The sequence below is a fragment of the Rhinolophus sinicus genome, linkage group LG05, assembly GCF_036562045.2.
Source record: "Rhinolophus sinicus isolate RSC01 linkage group LG05, ASM3656204v1, whole genome shotgun sequence".
In the NCBI taxonomy this organism is placed as follows: domain Eukaryota; kingdom Metazoa; phylum Chordata; class Mammalia; order Chiroptera; family Rhinolophidae; genus Rhinolophus; species Rhinolophus sinicus.
The window spans coordinates 51117321-51139072 of NC_133755.1; the positions used below are offsets into that span (position 1 = coordinate 51117321).

A 21752-nucleotide genomic window follows, 5' to 3' on the forward strand; every position below is an offset into this window, starting at 1 on the left:
TGCTCCTGCAGCTCCGAGCAGGCCTACTTCTGTCCGCCTGCGCTGATTTCCTGTGTGTCACCTTTATGGGTTGTGGGTCCCTCCAAGAAGAAGACTTTGGTATCAGGTCTCCAGTAGGTACTCGTGAAGTCTCAAGCTGAGGGCCAAGGGGAGCTGCTGACCTGTGGGGGAGGCATAAGAGACAGGACCTGTCTAAAGTCCAATTCCATTCATGGTACCAGGGGGAGGCATTGCTGTATTGGGTGTTTTATGGGCTTTTAGGAGAAGGCAGTCTATATTTAAATTTTTTACTTTTGATTTACCCATTGTAGAAAATATAGAAAACACAAAAAAGTGTCAGGCAGACGGTTAAAGCCACCTGTATTTCTACTAGTTGGCAATAAGCACTGTTAAGATTATAATATGCCTACATTTTTAGATATCTTTTAGGCACATGTGCATACTTTTTTTTTTCAGAATTGGAATCATGTTGTACTTTTTTATAATTTGCATTTTCTTTTATTTAAAAGTATATTGTGAATGTTTTTCCATGTCTTTATATTCTTTTAAAAATGACTGCATGTCAATTCCATTATATGGTCATCCATAAAGTTCTGATTATGGCTCTATCATTGGACATTTAATTTCTAATATTGTCTTATTTTATGTACCTTAGAGGAGTCATTTTTAATTTACTTTATACAGGTCCAGCCCATTTTTTGTTAAATTTATTCCTAGGTATTTTATAGCCTTTATTGCTATCTAAATAGCATGTCTTTTTTTCTTATGACTTTGTCTAACTGGTTATTGCTAGAATATAGGAAAACAACATTTTTATATATTCTCTTTGAAACAGACTTATTAAGCTCCTGTATTAGTTCTGACAGTTGTTCACTGATTCTGTTGGGTTTTCTAGGTAGGATAATTTTCTTCAAATAATAATAATAAATATGTCACTTTCTTCCTAATAGTTATACCTTATTCCTGTTTCCAAAATGATATTTGATAATTAAGATACTAGTGAACAAACTTACATAGTTACTGATTCTAATGAGAAGGTTTCTACCATTTTCCCATTAATTATGATAATGACGTAGTTTCAGATAGATATTCTTAGTTTTGTCAAGGTTGTGTCCTTTATTATTAGTTTATTAGTAACTTAAAAAAATTAGGTAAAGGAGTTTAATTTTATCCTATGCCGTTTGGCATTTATCAAGATGATCAATTTGTTTTCCATTGTCCTGCATTCCTGGGGTAAAACCCCCAAACCGGTCAATTGTTCATGGTATTATAGTTATTACAACTGAAGTCGTCTTATCCAGTCAATCAAGAAAGGTAGTTGGCTAGCTAATTGAAAAAGTTGATTAAATAGGGACTCATTCTAAGTCATATATGGGTACCATAAATGTTTTATTTCTAACCATATCCACGTATCTTCATTTGTCAGTCATTTGACATGTGCCAAGGCCTCTTGGAGTTTGGATCTGCCCTTTGAGTGTCACCTTATCCTTCTAGTATACACTACACCCAAAATGTATTACCTATGATTTTTCCCTTTCAGTTTATTAAAGTTTGATGAGATCTTATTGATACCTGTAAAAAAAACCTGTGTGGAGGCCTTTTAAAATTTAAGACCCCCTCCTCCCACCTTCTTTGCTATCTCATTTGTCCTTAACTTTCATCATTAAAAAGAAATCAACTGCATTAAATTAGTTTTCATAGATAAAATTGCCCTTTCTTTTTAAATTCAACTTTCACATATCTTTGTAATATTTACATATTGATCTAATTACAATATTAGTATAACTGGCGTAAACAGGTTTGAGAACAAACACATTGACTCTTGGTCAACATACAGCTCATAGGCTAGAAGCTGCAGTGGACATACTAAATTAGCTGCAGGTTTTCAGCTGGCTCTGGACCATAGTCAGATTGTTCATAGAGAGGCTGGATAGTGTTTGTTAAGGGAAAGTTTGTAAGCAGAACTTCTAGAATACGTGATTGAGTTATATTTGCTATTACTTATTTAGGATTTTTGCATCTCAGTTAATAAGGATAACTTTTACATTGTCTTTGTTAGGTTTTGATATAAGGGCTATAAGTCTCATAAAATATTTTTTTGCCGTCTACTGTAATTTTCTGTGCTCTTGAACAATCTCTGTGGAATGAGAATTATTGTTTCTTAAAGCTTTGAAAATACACTTGTGCCACTCTTTATGTATATGAATTATGCAAGTTGGAAATTGCATGATATAAACATTTTAGTAGTTTATAAACATTGCTTATGCACAAATTGTGTAAATCAACCAAAATTTTAAAATGATGAACAGTTATGTAATTTAAAAGGTAGTGGCCAGGTGAATTGTATTTATGGTTTAGATGGTAAATAGGATACCCATGATCTTTTCTTGGAAACGGTGTTATGTGAGTTTTGAATTATAAAAGATTTTCAGGAATGCACACCTTGTGTGATTGTATAAGGTGCATCTATCCTGTACTCCTTTGTAAAACTGGGCCCAGCATCTTTTGGGGAGGGAATTCTTTGATCACTTTCTATTTTTTTTAGTCAATTTTGTGGCTTAGATGTCTCCAGATAGTGCCTATTACAATAGTACATATTATTACAATAAAAGAAAATACTTCAGTATCTGTTCTGTTTTTATCCTCACTCCTAATTTTATAGATTTGTGTTATTTCTCTTTATTAGGCTTAATAGCATTTCATCTATTTTATAGTTGTTTTTCATCCAAAGAATCAGCTCTTTAAAAATTCTATTAGGTTAGTTTCTTTAATTTCTAGACTCCAGTCATTTTCCAGCTCTCTTCTTCTGAAATTCCTATTATGTATATTTTGGATATCTTGGGCTATCATTTCATTTCTCTCTCTGTGTTGTTTTAAAAATTTTTCAAAGGAGATATTTATGTATATTTTCTTGTAAAAATTCTAAAGTTTTGCTTTTCATGCTTAAGTTCTTATTCCCTTTGCAATTGGTGTGTGTGTGTGTGTGTGTGTGTGTGTGTGTGTGTGTGTAAAGCATGAGGTAGAGATCAGATTTCTTTTTCTTTTTCTTCACATAGATAACCAGTGAATTCATATCATTCCAGAATGACCTGTCCTTTCTCATTGATCTATAATGATAGCTGTATAATGTATCAGGTTTCCATTTAAGTTTGTGTGCTCTCTATTCTGTTCCACTGGTCTATTTGTCTTTCCTTGTACTAATACTTCACTGTCTTATTTATGATAACTTTATAATAAGTCTTGACATCTGGTAAAGGAAGTATTCCAACTTGTTCATTTTCAGGAGTGTTATTGCTGTTCTTGTCCTTTGATTTTTCACCTCAGTTTTAGAGTCAGCTTGTCAACTTCTTTTTTAAAAAAAAACTGTTGTGATTTGTGATTGAGTTACAGTGAATTTCTAGGTCAATTTGAGGAGAGTTGACATTTTCATAATATTGTCTTTTAACCATGATCGTGATATATCTCTCCATTTATTTAGGTCTTCTTAAATGTCTTTCAATAAACTTTTACAATTTTCTCCCAAAAGTGTGGTACTGCTTTTACTAGATTTAGTTTTAGCTATTTTATGCTTTATTGTTATTTTTTAGTTGGATTTTTTTAAGGTACATTTTCTAATGCTTTTTTTTTGCTTGTATATAAATGAAATTAATTTTCACATGCTAGTGAGAAACCTTGTAGAACTCTCTTGTTAATTCTACTGATTTGAGAATTCTTCTGGATTTTCTGTGTATTCAAGCATACAATTTATGATTAGTTGTAGTTTTGATTCTTCTGTGCACTTTTTCTTTCTTTCTTTTTTATTATTATTTCTTTTTCTTGTCTTGTACTGCCTGGGACCTTCAGTTTAATATTCTATGTAACTGATAATAGAGAGTATTCTTATTTGTTCCTAGTTTAAAAGTTAATATTTTTATTGTTCACCAATGAGTATGAAATTTATCAGGTAAACAATACTAGTTAGCCAAGAGTTTTTTTTATTATGAATGATGTTAAATTTTATTGAATGTTCTTTATGTATCTGTTGAGGTGATCATATGATTTTCCTCCTTTAATCTGCTAATGTGGTGAATTACATTAATAGCTTTTAAAAATGCTGAAACAGCTTTGCATTTCTGAAACAACCTATCCTGGTCATGGTCCATTATCTTTTTTTTTGTTCATTGCTAGATTCAGTTTGCTGATGTTTAGTTTAGGAATTTTTTTGCATCAATTTTTATGAGTGATAATGGCCTGAAGTTTCTTTTTCTTATATTGTTCTTTTAAGGTTTTGGTATTTAGATAATACTAATCTTAAAAATACTTAGGGGCATATTTGCTCTTGTTCTAGTCTCTGAAAGAATGACAAAAGATTGACATTATCGTTGCCTGAATGTTTGGGCATATTCATTTGTAAATGCCTGATTCATTTGTAAAACTGCCTAGACCTAGTATTCTTTTTGGGTTTATTTTAAACTGCTGATGCAATTTAAAAAAATATTTACAGGACTTTGAGATTTTCTATTTCTATGTGAGTCACTTTTAGTGATTTATACTTTATAGGAGTTTATCCATTTCTTGCTAAAAATTATTGACACATTTTCTATAATGACTTTTTTTCAAAAAATTTTCTTCTCAACCTAGTTGTTTCCTTTCATTCGTAAGGTTATATTTTAGTATTTGTGCCAGAAGTTGTCTATTTTTTTTTAGTCTTTGCAAAGAGCCAGTTTTTAGCTCTTTTCATCTTCTATTATGTCTTTGTTTTCTAGTTTATTAATTTCTTTTAAAATATTATTTCCTCCCCTCTATTTTTGGGGTGTTTATTATATTTTTAACCTCTTAAGTGCTATGCCTAGTTAATCAATTTTCAAACTTTCCTCTTTTCTAATGTAAATACTTAAAGCTATAAAATTACCTCTAAGTACTGCTTTATGCATCCTGTAGATTTCGATAAATGGTATTTTTGTTACTTTTCAGTTCTGAGTATTTTCTGATTTCTTTTATATTCTTTTTGACACCTGAATTATTTAAAAGTATGTTTTAGAAGTTCCTAACTTACTTTTTAAGTTATCTTTTTGTTATTGGTTTCTAGCTTAACTGTACTATGGTTCAAAGAATGTAGTCTGTGTTTAATGTTTCTTGACACTTGCTTTATGACCTGATACAAGGTCAGTTTTTATAACTGTCCTGTGTGTACTTGAAAAGAATATGTATTCTACAAATGTGTTGTACATATAATAAGTCCATTTAGATCAGACTTGTTAATTGTGTTAATCAAATCTATTTTTCTTCTGATTTTTGTATGTGTGTGGTTTATAAATTTCTGAGAGAGGTATACGAAAATATTCTGCTTTGTTGTAAATTTTGACGGTTTCTCCTTATGATTCTGCCTACTTTTCCTTTATCTGTTGGATGTTCTCAGACACAAAGAAGTTTAAAATACTTATATCTTCCTAGAGAAGTGAATCTTTTAACAATATATAGAGAACTCCCATTCCTCTGCCTTTTAAAATTTCTACTAATTAGTTTTGCCTTAAAGTCTGTTTTGTCTCATGTTGATATAAGTACACCAGCTGTCTTTTAGTTAGCGTTTGCCTAGTATAACTTTTTCTATCTTTTTACTTTCAAACTTTCTGTGACTTTATGTTTTAAGAGTCTCTCCTATGAACAGCAAATAGATTCTGTTTTTTTAAAAAATGAATTCTTATAATATTTTAATCTTAACTAGAGAGTTGGAGAGCCCAATACATTAATTGTGTTTATGTATAGATTTGGATTTATTTCTGCTATCTTATTTTGTGTCTCTATTAGTCCTGCCCTTTTCCTTTTCCTTTTTTTTTTTTTGGTTGAGAGATCACCCCCCCCCCCCCCCCCAATCCCCTTTTCATTTCTTCTTCCCATTTAGGTTTCAAAACTGTATATTATTTCTATTCCTTTAGTGGTTAGTATAGAAATTTTAACATGTCTATTCAACTTAGCAAAATCTTGATTTACTTGGTATTTGTAGCCTCCTCCATAATATTACAAAGAATTTAGAAGCTTTAACTCCAATCACGTACCAGTTTACAAACTTTTGCTTACTGTTCTGGTTCTACCATTATAAAATACATTTTTAAAGCATTATCTTTTAAGTAATCAATTTTTCTTTTAGCTATACCTACAGTTATTATTTATTTTCAGATATCAGACTTCCTCCTCGCATCATCTTCTTTCTTCGTGAAGTAGAGCCTATAGAAATTCCTATAGTTAGCGTCAGTTCATTGTAAAATTTCCTCATTTTTTAAATTGTTGTTTCAAAATATTTTTATTTCACCCTTATTTTGGAAATGCTAGTTTCACTGACACATTTTCTGTCAGCACTTTGAAAATATTATTTCACTATCTTCTGGCTTCCATTGTGCTGTTGTGTTCTTAAATATGAGGACTGTTTTTTGTTTTTCTTTTAATTAGTTCTGGATTGTTCTCAATCACGATCTCTTCAAATATTTCCTATTCTCTCCATCATTTCCTTCTGGAACTCTGATTAGATCTACATTGGACCTTCCCCATTCTTCATGTCAGTTGAACATTCTTTCATATTACTTGTTTCCTTTTGTTTCACTCTGGCTAATTTCTGAAGATATATCTTCTAGTTCACTAAGCCTTTCGTTGTTTCTAATGGCTATTTAACCACATCTATTGAGTTTCCAATCTTTACTTTTAAAAGTTCTTTTCCCCCCAAATCTACTTGTTTATTTTTGAAAGTCTTGTTTCTTTGCCATATTTTTAATGCCTTTTATGTTTTTAAACATTTTTTCCCCTTAAAGTCCTATTTCTGATAATTCTGCTTTCTGTTGTTTTAACAGGTCTGATCTACAGTTGGTGTTTCTAGCAGACTCTTGCTCATGGTGTCTTGTTCCTTGTGTGTTTCACTATTTTTAATTTTGAACTCATGTTCCTTGGAACATGATCTGAGAGTTCTTTGAGGTCTGGATGAAAGGCACAGTTTTTCAGAGAGGATATATGTTTACTTTTACCAGATGCTTGAAAACACTACAAACCCAGATTCACTTAAAACTAAATGCTCAGCTTGTGGTTTTGGGCTCCATAGTTTGCATTTTGACTCCTTTTTGTTTTCTCATTTGCCCCCAAAGATTTCTTTTTCTTTTTCTTTTCTTTTTTTTTTACATTCCCATCAGCTCAGTCATTCATTTAAAAAGGATTTTAAAGATATATGTTAAATTAGGTGTTTTTACTTGGAGGAGTTCTCTGGTCCTCTAGATCGGTGTCTTTCCTCTAGAAATCAGTGTCTTTATTATAGTTTTTAATTTGACAGTCATGTTTGTCTTCATGTAGGTTATATTTCCTTCAGGACTGCAAACTCTAACTTTTTGTCTTGAAACTTCCTCTGAGCATAAATTAGTCAATTTGTTTTCTTCCTTTTTACTCAATTCATTAACACACCACTTCTCTTAGTCCTCATACTGCGTCCCTTGTTTTGAACCGTAGTCTCTTCTTTTTGTCTATCCTTGCAGAGGGAAGTCCCTGCTTGTCAAGTACCGGGAGCTCAGATGGCTTCTGCGTTAGTGCATGGGCTCCTTCTAATCTCAAACTCAGATACAAGGAAGAAGGAAACAGTGAAGGGCTGCTATATTTTTAGGAATCCAGTACGGTGGAGAATTAAGAAGGAAAGCAGGATCCGAGGCTTTTCTACTGGGCTGAAGACTTTGTTTGCTGTTTGTTGGCGGCTGTCAGGCTGTCAGGGCCACAGTTGTTGCCTATCAACTCCAGTGTAGGAGTCTTTTAAGCAAAGGAGAGCAGACTTACCCACGGGGCCCACCAGGAGGGGTGTTAGTTACTTTAGGGAAGTTTCCAAAGTCTTGGTTGGATGGATCCTGACCTTGTGGGTTCAGACACCTGAGGGGTCAGTTTGTTCAGGGCTGGATACATATTGCTCAAGTCTCTAAACCGAGTTTGCCGGTTGATGAGATTCCAGTGAGAAATACTTCTGCCTAGGGGTATGACCTTGGTTAGTGGTCCAGCCTCTATAGGCTCAGCCATTGGGAAGCCTAGTTGTCATTGGAAATGAGTGAGGAATTAGAATGAGGAGAGGTAATTCTGTGACCTGAAATTTAGTGGCAGCTGACCAAAATGGATGGATACAGCCATCTCTAAAGTTAGGGACAGTTTCAGTCCCTAATCCTGTGTCCCTTCTCCCCTGATTGTGCTAATGTGAACGACTGTCAACAGTCAATCTTTACTCCTCTTTTTCTCTTTTTTCAGCACTGACCATTCCTTTTTTTCACCGACATACTCTTTCTCTAGATGGGTGTATACAATCTACCCAATTAGGGTTAAGGCTTAGTGTTGGAGCCACTCTACCCCAGTGAGGTGATTTTGCCTGTCCTTGCTCTGAACCACCATGCATCGATTTCACGGTCTAATTCTCCGAGGACAGCCCTATTTCCCTTAATTCCAAGTTCTTTGGGGGAATGCCTCATTGCAGCTCATGAGTACTGACAACAATTTATCCAAAGACTTAGAAGCAAAGGTTTTCTGAGCAAAGGAATCAATTACAGGGTGTGGCTCCCAAGTGAGGAAGCATTTCCAGAAGGCATCCAAGGCAGTTAGTCTCAGAACTCATGGTTGTACCTCTGAACTTGAGAGTTTGAGGGGGAGTTATTTTAACTTTAATTGCATCAGTTGTTTTACCTGTACTTTTGTATGTATTGGATGTGCTCATTAGGAAGATACTCGTCTCCTTAAAGTAGGTTTCCTGAGGACATGTATCTGGCAATATTGGTTTAGCAAGAATTACTGTATATGCTCTAAAGTAACAAAACTGTACTTCTTTAAAAATATCTCCAGTTCAGATGTGTTGCCAGTGCAGCCTGGCCTCCCCCCACTCCCATTAGTTCTGATTAGGGAGGTTTGATGCCTGTCACTGCGTGTAATCTGGACCTTCCTTTGTGAGTCATTCCTTCTCTCATTTTCTCAGAGCAAATACAAATCGCCCATCAAATGACAAGTGAAGGCACAGGGGAGGCAAGGGGAGGGAAATCAGAGCCGAAATCTGTTAGCTATTTGGAGTAATTGGTTATTTGCTGTGTTTGCTGGTTGGGAAGCAGAGCACATACTTTACGGTCTCTCCTGTTACGGGGGCTGGAGTCGCCCGCCGATATTGGATCCTGGTTGCTGAGCCCTTGGCTCCGGGCGCCTTCCCCCTGCTTGGCATTCCTGTGGTCTCCTCGGGGGTGCACCCCCCCCTCGATGCACACTGCAGGGGGGACAGCCCGGGGTGAAACTGGTCTGGCAAACTCCAGGGCCTCATCAGGGAGGAGGAGGCCCCAGTCCCCTCCAACCAGCCCTCCTTGCCTCCCCTCCACCCCACCAAACCCCCCTCTTCCCTAGAGGGGAAACCCTGGTCCATGAAGGACCTGTTTTCCCATCCAGAGAAAAAAGTTTCTTCTCTTCCCAGAGGAAAATTGTCCGCCCTCCTTGGAAACCTACAGGACAAGAAGTTCTCTCTGAGGTCTAATTTAATGCCTTTTTAGCCCTAAGGGTCCTGTCACCGGCCTGTCCTCTCCTGCCCCCTAGCCTGAGTCAAAACAGTGCTTAGAACTTGGTGCAGCCCTTGTTTCTGAGTACAAGCCCCCCGAGGATGCTCAATGAAGCTTATTAATCTACCCAGTGTCTTTAACACCTCTCTTACACGGAGGCCTGGGGAAACCAGATTGAATTAGCAGCAAGTTCAAAGTACAAAATATTTGAAAAGCAATGTGATTTTTGTATATGAAAATGCACACAGTAACTAGAAAGTAGGTTGACTTTGGCACATAGTAGGCACCCCCAAAATACTTTTTAAATTGAATTTAAGATAGCTAAGATTAGTGTCTGCAGTTTGATGAATGCTTCTGCAGTTCTGGGAAGGTCTTCAAAAATAGTTTTTCTCTGAAGCACATTGTTGGAACTCTTGTTAAACAAAACTATCTACATAAGCAGAAGGAAGGTAAGGTAAGCTTTGGCCCAGGCCCTACTGGAATCATCACAGATCCTGAGTTAGTGATGTTGCTTTCTTCATAGGGTTGAAGACTGATGGAATCTTCTGGGCTTTGTGCATGGGTGTATGTGGACATGCTGTCCTCAGAGGACCAAGTTATGAGCTTATGTATCCACCTGAGGCTCCTGAGTTGGGAAAGGGCTAGTAAGCTGGGATTCCCCTCAGGTCCCCACCCTATTTGGGTGCCCCATCTGGAGCAGGCCAATAGTCAAATTTCAGGTCCTGACCCTTCTCTGCTCACCATCTGCTTGACTTTGCAAGATTTCAGGCACATTTATTCACTGAGCCTTTTGGAAGCAATTCAGCATCTTGGTTAAAGGTCTTCCCTTCCCTCCCACCTCTACTGGGCCAGCTTGAAGTTAGAGAAGGCAGAGTAATGATCCCCCTTCAACAGATATGGGGGCAGGACTGCAGAAAGTGTCAACAAGAGGTTGAAAGCCCAGTGTTCCACTTGTGGAAATAATTAAGTGATTTTTGTTATGAGTGTGTAGAGTTCTGCTGAATCAACATGGTAGCTGGCTGTGGGTATATGTTTGTGTGGTTTTGGGGGGCATGAAAGGTTTAGTATGCATGGGATAGGATAGGTTTGAAATCGGGGTGTCTGCATGTCTAGGGGTTTGTCCGGTCTACACAAAGACGTGCACTTGTATGTTACCTCTGTCTCTGTGTTTGTATTAGTGGGGGCATGAGCAAATAGGCTCAGTTTCTGAAACCTCAGAACATTAATGGGAGAATTAGAGGAATCATCATATCATTATTGCAGTTATGCAAATGTCAAGTCATGGCTCAGCAGTACTAGGGATCAAACTGATGACTTTGGCGATATCAACAAGTGCATTTATCATGGTAAACTTTACCGGTCACAGAATATCTTTGCAGACATCAACTCAGAGCCTCACAATAACCCCAATGTTGGGTTGTTATGTCATTACTATCTTGATGATAATGGCTTGTGTTAAGAGAGAAATTACTTTCAATGCAATCTAGATGTCTACCTCTGGCTTGACAGAGCCTGTTTAAAATTATAAAAAAAAATAATGGACTGTTTTTTTAGAGGTCGGTGTATAGTTCCGTACAGTGACCCAAGGTTTAACATTATAACTTTGGTGATAAATAAATTTGACCAGGACCTTTTCTCTTTGATTCAAATGGTCATCGTGGGGAGAGAATGTGAGTGATACGATCCCCCGAGCCCCCCACTTTCCTCACTTCACAGAAAGGCAGGCTTAGATGATTGTCAATTTTGCTGCCATAATCATGAAATGTGTTAGGCCCACTGAATGAAAATGGGAGATTAAATGTTCGGAATGAGCTGTGCTGAGTTGGGTCTTCGGAGGGATTAGGGTGCCCATTAGACTGGATCAAGCTTGCAGAAGCATGTGTTTGTTACATGGCTCTAGCTGCTCAGGAATTGAATGCTATTAGCTGAAATTGGAGAGGCCGCCAATCCGTGCCTTGATCAGACTTGCTTGCTTGGCTGGCTGAATGATGAAGGACCTTGAACCTTGGACATGGGGAAATCAACTTTTAATGGTCAGACTTCTTGCCAAAGCCTGAGATGATACTTCAACAATCAAGCCTTTTGCATTTGTTTCTTGTCCTTGCCCTGGTCCAAGACTGGATGCTCCACTATTGCAAAATGAGATCAAGAACACACTTGGAATTAGAGAAGATCTCTGACCAGTTCCCTTTTGGAGCTTTGGGTTATGAGGTTCCACTAACATCAGAGAGTTGGTTGGCTTTGGCACGTCTGGGTTAAGACATGGAAGCGCTGTCCTGTTTCTGTGGGGCTCGTTTGCATGGGTGTGCTAGCTTATTCTTGGACTTCCTGAGGAAGAGTAGGAAGCAGTGGGCTTGCAGTAAGTTCATCAGAAGCCAGATTAGTGAAATAGCAGGAATGATATGATATTTTCAAATCACATCTGTGAGGGTGTTAAAAATATAATTTTATTTTTCTGTGATTCAACTTAATCTCTCTGTTGAGCTCACGTTTTTCCTGATGGCAGGAAAGTCCGGGTATTCTTCAACAGTGTAGATTTCAGCTCAGTCAGTTTTGGACTTTTCCTCTTTGTCCTCACCCCTGGGAGGCCGCTAAATCATGGGTTGGGTTTCCAGAATGTCATGACTTCCATGGGAGCCCTGGCCACCAGCATGTGTCCTCCCTGAATCTATAGGTCCACTGGTCTCTGAGCACACAGAGCACTCAGTCAACATCTTGTTATCTTGGCCACAAGACCCTTTCAGGTTCTCTGGCTCTCTCTTTGGCCTCACTTTCAAGCCCTTTTAAGGAGCAGGGGACAATTTGTCAGCTGTTTCATGACACTCTGGGTCTACAGGGAATGACGAGGGCTTCCTTAGGCTCTGTCCGCACGACTCCCTACAACCATCTTCTGCTGTGCTCCAATTCCTCTGGCAACTTGTAGGTGACTGCTACTTCCCAGACCCCCAAAGTTCTGGAGGAGTCTCTTCCATATATAACTTTGGAGCTAATGCTGGGGAGGCAGAGTGTGGGGCTACCTTATCAGAAATCACCACAAATCTCTAGTTCTTGTTTCTTCTACCGCCCTCTACACTTTCGTCTCCTTTGTATAGGGTAGGAAAACTGGCTGGACAAAACATCTTTGTAAACCTATATATATTTTTAATGGCATGTCGTCTGCCTTTGGAAATTTAAGAGTCAAGGATCACCCAGCCCTCTGCTCTTTAGGGCATTCACATATCTATCAAATATTTACTGGACTGCAAATATGTGCCAGGCAATGTTCTAAGTACTGGGGACATAGTGTTAAAAAAGATAAAGATCTCTGCCCTTATGGGAAAGAGACACAACAGACAATTAAATACCTAAGTAAAATATATGGAACATCAGATGGTGATAATTGCTAAGGAGAAGAAGCAATTTTTCCTTTTCTTCTGGAAAAAGAATTGCTGGGAAGGAGTCATGATTTAAAATATGGTCAGTAAGGAGGGTGAAACTGATTACATTTGAATTGAGACTTGCAGGAAGTGAAGAAGTCACCCATGGATCTGTCATGGGATAGAGTTCCTGCCACGGGAAGAGCATGTGGGTGCTGAGAATGTTCAAGGACCAGGAAGGCCACTGTGGCTGGAGTGAGGAAGAAAGTGGGGGACGTGAGATTCGGGGCGGGGTGAGGGGCTCATCGTGAGAGACTTTGGCTTGTTGCTGTTGTAAGGGCTTTAGCTTTACTCTGAATGAGTTGGCAAATCATTGGAGGGATTTGTACAGAGAGGTGATGTGTTTGATGTGTGTGGCTATTGTGTTGAGAATAGATTTGGGGGCTAACGTGAAAATAGGGAGGCCAATGAAAAGACTGGTGCTGTGATCCAGGTGATGGAGAACCAAGGTGGTGGTGATAGGGGACCACTGGTCTGATTCCGACTATGTACTGAAGATGGTGCCAACAGGATTTGCGGATGGATGGAATGTGGGGTATGAGGAAGAGGAATCCAAGGTGACTGCAGTGTTTTTGGCTTGAGCATCTGGAAGGAAGCAGTTGTCATCTACTTACATGAGGAAGACTGTGGAAGGCGCAGGTGGCTGGGGGATGATCAGGAATTGGAGTCTGGACACGGTGCATTTGGGAAGCTTATGAGACGTCCAGTGGGAGATGTGACATAGGCAGCTGGAGTTCAGAGGAGTCATTCAGCTTGGAGAGCTCAACGTGGGATTCATCGATGTGTATGTTATTTAAAGACATAAGACTTGAGGAGAACCCCCGAAGGAGTAAGAGTGGATGGGGAAGAGAAGAGGTCTGAGCACAGAGCCCCAGGACAGTTGGGTGGTCAGAGGGTGGGTGACAAGGAGGAATCAGCAAAGACTGAGAAGGCGTGGCCAGGAGGCGGGAGGATCACCACCACGGGGCTCTGCAAGGCAAGGGGGGTATTTCAAGGACAGAGGAGTGACCGCCTGTATCCAACACTGCTACTAGATTGGTTGTGGAGGCCTGAGTCACTGTGACCTTCACAAGCATGTCTTGGTAGAGCAGAGAAAAGGGAAAAACAAGAATTGGAGACGTGTAGATAATTCTTTCTAGGAGTTTTTCTATAAAAGGAAAAAAAAAAAAATAAGGTGGAAGCCCAAAGGGAAAGTATGGCCAGACGTACTTTTTTTTTAAATGACGGAAACTAGTGTCACATGTTTGAATGCTGTTGGGAATGATCCAGTAGAGAGGGAAGTCTGATGACGCAGCAGAGGGTGAGGAGAATCATGGAGTGTGTCCTTGAGTAGACCAGAGGGTGTGGGATCCAGGACACGAATGCAAGGGTTGGCTGTGGGTTGGGGTGCAAGTACAGCACCCATGGTAACAGGAGGGAAGGTGGGATGTCCATCCACTAATCTACATTTTGTCTCAGTAGCTTTGCCTACTCTGGACATTTCATGTAAATGGAATCATATAGTGTGTGGTCTTTTGTGATTAACTTCTTTCATTTAGCATAATGTTTTCAAGTTCATCATGTTACCGCATGCATCAATTCTTCATTGCTTTTTATTATCAAATAATATGCCATTGTATGGATATATCACATTTCCTTTATCCATCTTTCAGTTGATAGACATTGGGCTGTTTCTACTTTTTGGCTGTTTTGAACAGTCCTGCTATAAACAGTCTTGTACAGTTTTTGTGTGGGCACAAGTTTTCATTTCTCTTGGATATATAACTGGGAGGAGAATTGCTGGGTCATATGGTAACTTTCTGTTTAATTGTTTGAGGAACTGCTAGGCTGTTTTCCAAAGTGACTACACCATTTTACATTCCCACCAGCAGTGTATGAGGATTCCAATATCGTTGAGTCAGTTGTGCGTTCTGGAATAATCCAGCTTGACCATGTCAGATCTACTGCAGCAATCTATTTGTTTGTATGTCATTTAGGACCTTTACATCTTTATTCAGGAATAGGATTAATCCGTGTGTGTGTGTGTGTGTGTGTGTGTGTGTGTGTGTGTGTGTGTCTGTCTGTCTGTCTGTCTTTGTTAGGCTTCACAAAATGAACGGGGAAACTTCATCTGTTTTCTATGCTGTTGAACAAAGAATGATTTATTCTTTGAAAGACAGAACTTACCTCAAAAGAAACCATCTTGGCCTGGTGTCTTTCTTTGGAGGTAGTTCTTTGAAATCTCTTTCACTTTCAGGGTTACTGATCTCTCCATGTTTTCTATTAGTTTTGAGTCAATTTTAGCAATTTATATTTTTCTAGAAAATTATACACTTCATCTAGATTTTCCAAGGTTTTGTCATTGATTTGGGTGTAGTAAATCTCTTAATGTTTTTATTCCTATAATTTCTTTTTATTTGATCTTTCTCGTTCCTATGGTGTACCCACTTTTCAACATTAGATTTGATAAATGTTTATTTTATTGGTCTTTTGAAAGTTTGTTCTGGGGTTTAAATATCAATTATAATATCCTGCTTCTTTTTAATATATTAATTTCCACTTGTCATTTTCAAATTTTGGTCTTCCTAATTTTTCTTTCTTGAGTTAATCAGATTATTTATTTTCGTTCTTTTTGTATAAAAGTGAAAACTTTAAGATTGATTTTTTCCTTTGAGTACAGACTTGGCTACTACCCACAAATTTGGGGGTATAGCCCTCTCACTATTGGTATTTTCTAAGTATCTGTGATTTTAGTTTTGGTTTTCTCTTTGAGCGAGGAGGGTTTTAAGAGTATGCTTTAAATTTCTAAAAGGTTGGGATTTTTAATTTTCAATTTTTTCATTAGTTTCTAATTTTATTGCATTATGGTCAGAAAATGTGACTAATAATAAGTTTATTTTGGGGAATTTATTGAGATTTGCTTTGTGGCTTTTAATTTTTTCTAAGTGCTCCAGTGGTGCTGGACAAGAAGGTATATTTTCTGTTTTTAGGTTACATAATGTTTGTCTATTTAATTGACAATGTTAATGGTAGTGTAAGAAATTTCCCACAGCTGTTGTGTTCCTGTCATGTCTTTGTACAAAACACACTGGTTGTTGCTTATTTATGCCTGACTCTGGGCTTGAGTCATACACTCAAATCTTTAAGTATCTGGACTATGGGGAAAAAATAAAGAGTTAGGAGGAATCAAACAGCGAAATGAAATTCCATTCTAACTGTCTCTAACTATGTGCATATATTTGCCTGTGTGTTAATTAATATGTGTATTTTGGGGAGGTATATATGCATTTCAGCACACATAAGCATGTCTGTATAATACAGTCTTCCATGTGTTGGTGATTGTGTGAGTTTGATATGCATGCCTGTGTATGTTTATTGTTCCATAGTATCTTCTCCTTTAAATTGAATATAAAACATCAGGCCAAGGTCTGCCTTGTCCTATGCTGGGTTTTCTTGAGTGGTTATAAGTTGGAAAGCTCTGCTATCCTGTGTCTTAACCCATTTGCACCTCTCTTCTGGCTGCAGAAGAACCTCCTGGTAAGTTGGTCAGACAGTGATTCTCTGCAGACTAAGCCTGGCTCTGACACCTGCTCTCTGTGCTGTGTGTCTGGGGACCACATTCTGGCCACACAGAAGTGTTAGGGCCACACTTCCAAGATGGCTGAGACTCTGAGAACCTCATTCCAGCCTTTCCCCACTGTACCTGTTCAGGTTCCCTTGGCCTGCCTCCAGCTTATGCTCACCTTTAATAACCCGGGGCTCAAGGGACTGGGCATTGGTTCAAAGGGAGCCACCAACATTTCCAGGAATTCAATGGCAGATATTCAATTCATTTTTTAGAATCAGAGCAGGCTCCTGGGAGAACTAGCTCACCCACTTGTGTAGAGAAGGAAAGAGTCCCAGATGGGCTCTTCTACTGTGTTCTTGGCCCTTCCCATGGAACTGGGTGAGCTTTAATGGTACTCACAGATACAGACCAAGTGCCCAGCCCTAGGCAGGTTTTGGGGCAGGCCTGGGGAAGATGACCATCCCACCTCCAGGGAGCTTGCTGACTCCGTTGGTGACAGGACACACACAAACATGACACAATTGGAGGCGCATTCTAGACACAAGCGCTCAGAGGGCCTGTGGACCTAGCATGTGCAGGAGGAGTTAAAAGGTGGGGAGGCCAGTGCATGCACAGCGCTGTCCATCTTTTCCTACAAATATGAGGAAGTGGAGGAAGGGCAGGGCAGAGAGAGTGCTGTCACAAACTTCCTTTCTTCTCACCTCATTTCTTCTATGTAGCATAATGTCTTTTGAATAATGTGCATTTAGTCAGCATTTGTTGGTTTTCAGGGATTTGGCTTTGATTTGACCCTGGGGGAAGCTAAGTTCTGATTTCCAATACTTTTTTTTTCATTTGTTTGTTGGGGGGCAGGTAGGATAGCTCTTTGGGGTCTGAGTTTTCCTGGGTCTACTGCATTTTATTCATAAATTACACATTATTGACATTTTCCTCCAAAAGGTATCCTATGTATTGTAAGATTTTTAGCCTCACCATGTCCCTGGAATGCAGGGGGTAATGCAATGATTATGCCCATTTTATAGAAAGAAAAAGGAAAACCCGAGAGCTTAACAGAATTACACAATGAATGGGGACAGGGCCCTGGCCAGAGCCTCTGCCTCTGAATACCAGGCAGGTGTTCAAACCTTTTTCCAGTCTGTACAGTCTTGGCCCCTGGAGAGGCAGGAAGTACCTGCTCTCTACTCCCAATAGGGGAGCTTTGAAGTCCAGGCCGGCTGTCAGCCTTGCTAGGTGTCCAGTCCAGAAGGACCTCGCATGGCACATTCTGTTTCTGAAGTGATTGGTTTCTTTCTACCCACTCAGGAGGAGGAATTCATCGATTGGTGGAGCAAATTCTTTGCCTCGACTGGGGAAAGGGAAAAGTGCGGCTCTTACTTGGAAAAGGACTTTGACACTTTAAAGGTGAGGCCTCTGCAAATGTTCTCATCATTCTAGCAGTCCCTGGGCACATGCCACGGGCAGCGGGAGACACAACAGAAAGAGAACACACACACACACACACACACACACACACACACACACACACACACACGTTTGTCTCCTCATTTGGTGCCTGAAGGCTGAAGAATCCTGATGAGCTAAGTGTGGGCTGGGGTAAGCAAGAAAGTATCTTGGAAGAATGCTAAAAAGTGCTGAAGTATTTATGGGTGAAATTCTGCCTAGGGTTTATTTGAAAATACTAAAAAAGAAAAAAGTAAGGGAGAAGATAGATGGTGTGCATGGCCCTCTGATAGATTCTCAAAATATTAAAAATTATTGAAATTGCAAAATACTGAAAATTGTTAAAGCTTAGAGGTGGGTACTTAGGGATTTGTTATACTATTCTGTATCTTTTGAAGTAATTTGAACTTTTCTGTAACAAAAATTTGTATTAAAGTATAAAGGAAAGCCAGCTCGAGAATGTAGCTCTGATTTCCCCACCTCTACAATTGAGACAGAAATTACTTAGTAAATATAAAAATTTGGTAAGCTCTGTTTCTGTGAAAAAAGAAAAGAAAAGAAGCCCCACAAAACAATAAAAAAACAAAACTAGAGAAGACTCAGACAAATTCTGGTATTTTGAGGAAATTCCACAAATACAATTATGCTTTTCTAAAGTAGGGTACTTTAAAAAAAGATAACCAAAGGTGACTCAAAATTACTCCCTAAAGGAGTTGTGTAGTATCCTAGAGAGGGTTGCCAAATGAAATCCAGGATACTCAGTTACACTGGAATTTCAGATAAACAGTGAGTACTTTAGTATAAGTATGCTGCAAATATTTCAGGAGCACACTTATCTAACAATGATCTGTTATTTATTTGAAATTCAAATTTAACTGGGTGTCCTTTGCTATATCTGGCTGCCTTACTTAGAGAAGGATGCAAAGGCTGTCAGACATATGGGAGTGGCCCAAGGAGCACCCTAAAGGGAACTTGATAAATGGGATTTGGGGTTGATTGGAGGGGTGGAGGCCTGGGCTTTCAAGTAATTCTTCTGAAAGCCCTTGGTGCACACTCCAGAGGGTGATTTCACAAGGTGGCAAGAGTTGTCTCTAATACGTTGGAGGCTTCCAGGTGAATTGTGTTGGGAGACTTGGATGCACAGAGATGGTGCCTCAGGCAGCTGCAGTGGCTTCGAAGGCATAGGCCTCGTCAGGCAACAAGTTCTTCGTTGACTTGATAGTTGGGTGTGTGAGGTGGGGCAAAGAGACAGAACTATTTGTGTACCAGGAAGACGGTCCGACACATTGGGCCTGGCATGTGATACTGTAGCCTTGCAAAAAAATGAGAAAAAAACAAATCAGTAAGAATGAGGACTTCTGCCAGGATGGCCCATGGTCCTGGCCCCCTTGCCGCTCCCTCAGATGCCAGATACTGAATTGGCACCCAGCCCTCCAGCTTAACTTCTCTGAGAAGATCTCTGATAGTATCCAAGTGAAAATGGGCTGTCCAGAACAAAATGCACTCAACCTGTTTCTGGGGGGAAAACCAGACCTGGAAGGAACGCTGGTCCTTTAAGGATAAGTAAATAGAAGAAAACCACTAACAACAACACGAGTCTTTGAAAAATAGCCTGTAGCATTACGGAAAGAATGGAGTACACAGTGGGTATAGACAAAAACATATTTTTGATGATCATTAGCATAGGGGGAAAAAACCTCATAGTCTTAGTAGCAAAAGATAGAAAACAAAAGACAGCAAGAAAGCATAAAAACACCCCCAGAAATCATAGAAAAACTTAATAGAAAAAGAATAAAACACATGAATTTTCCTAATAAGTAAAAATGAATTAAGTGCCTCTATTAAGTGATAAGGACTCTTAGACTATATTAAAAGTCAAACTTCATTATGCTGTCTTTCAAAGACATGTCTAAAACAATACAACTTAGAATGGCTAAAAATAAATCTTTTGGCAAACAAAGTAAGTGCAAACAAAAGAGAACTTAAAGTAAAAAGCAAAGAAAACAAAATGGAGTGTTTTATATAAATAAAATGCATACATCTCAATGAAAAAACTCCCAAACATTTTGCAAAGAACAATAAAGCTTAGAAATACCTAAAGCAAAAATGGTAGGAATATATAAACTAATAGCTCATACAAGTAAAAGCATGAGATGACAGAAATTAAAGTTGCAGTGGGGATTTTAATGCACCTCTCTCCTAGACAGATGAAGAAAGAAATAAATACATAAGGAAATAAAAGATATGAATAACAAGGTAAATGTTTTTTAAGCAAAATTAAAGGTAGCTTTAAAATAGAGAATAAAAAATAATAGAGAATACATTTTTCATAATGCTCAGAGAATACTTACAAAATGTGGTCATATATTAGTTTGGTAATAAGTAACCAAAAATAGAAATCATGCAAGACTGATTAAATTTAATAAAATGAGAAATTAACAACAAACATTTAAACAAAAAGACCAACCACTTGGAAATTTAAAAAGTATTTTATTAGGACTTCCAGTATGAACATGGCTGCATAAGTCAGCATTTTTCCCCTTTTCTTCTGGAAATCATTCAAACCCTCAAACTCCATTTTCAGTAAAAGTTGGAAACAAATAAAACCCGCAAACTCCAAAATACATGTAAGGGTTGTCCAAAGGCAATCGAGACTGGGTAGAAGCCACTTGGCAATAAATTAAGAGAAGATGTATGGGGATGATGAAAGGTCATAGTGACAGCAGATCTCAGAAAACCCCATACTTCCTAATAAAAGAATATTAATAGTTATTTAAGATAGGTTATAGGTACATGGGGGCTTATTATCCTCTTTACTTTTATGTATGCTTGAAAATTTGCACAATACACAAAATTTGCACAATAGTTTAACAATATAGTACCTGAAATTGAGGTTTCACCATAGCATATAAAAGTTATATCTTTTGTTCACAACAATGGATATAGGCACTTTGAAGACAGGTTTAGGCTGGTGACAAAAGCCTCTTAGACCTGGTTTGGTTCAGAGAAGAAGAGAAGGTGGAGCTACATAAGAATCACACAGATGGGACATGTTTGCAGGAAACTGTCTGCCTCTGTGGTGGGAACAAAGGAAATAATTGGTTTAGGAAAATCCAACACATTCCGTGACAAGTAATAATACAAGAAATTTCACAGCATTAATTCAAAATTACTATGAAAAAAAGACGAGAAAAATATTCATCATAACTTAGCCAAAAGAAGAGGGTATGTACGCACCAGAAAATTTTGCCAAGGAGCAGATGAGATGAAATATTTTGTCGTAAACATTTTAGAAATGGGCAGTCAGAATGCAAAGCAGAAATGAAAGAACTCAAGGGATCATAAGATGAGAAGAGAGGAAATATGAGCTGGTAGGATTCAGGAAAGGAGTAGAAGAAAACATGAAATTGGAAGGAGTCCAGGGCAGAATGGCCACATTGGAAAACACAATAAGGGGCATAGAGGACAGAAATGATGAAAATAAGCTAAACAAAATGGAAATAAAGAATTATAAAAAAAAAAGAAAGAGAAAAAGACAGATGTAGAAGTCAGAGAAAGGAGATCCAAAATTTACATAGTTGGAGTTTCTGAGGAAGACAACCAAAACAATGAAATAAAACAAATGAACAGTAGTTTAATAAAACTTCACTGAAATGGAAGAATATTTGAATATACATATTACACAGTTCACTGTGTGTCAGGAAAAATTGACTCAGATTGGTCAATCCTGAGACATATCCTACTATGTGTTATTGGACTTTAGAGATAAAGGATGTTTGGGGGTAGTCATACCACCTTCCTTCCAAAAATATTAAGTCATATACAATAGGAAAT

The 21752-nt window shown here is 38.2% G+C and overlaps 1 protein-coding gene across 24 annotated transcripts in view; it reads left to right on the forward strand.

Annotated features, from left to right (window-relative positions):
• The window catches only part of DYSF (dysferlin), a 201104-nt gene that overhangs the window by 152166 nt on the left and 27186 nt on the right, over positions 1-21752 (forward strand). For all 24 annotated transcript variants that reach the window (XM_019718953.2, XM_074332153.1, XM_074332151.1 and 21 more), the window contains one exon: positions 17781-17879. In XM_019718953.2, coding sequence (XP_019574512.2) covers positions 17781-17879 — 99 coding nt within the window. The remainder of the gene's footprint in view (positions 1-17780; positions 17880-21752) is intronic.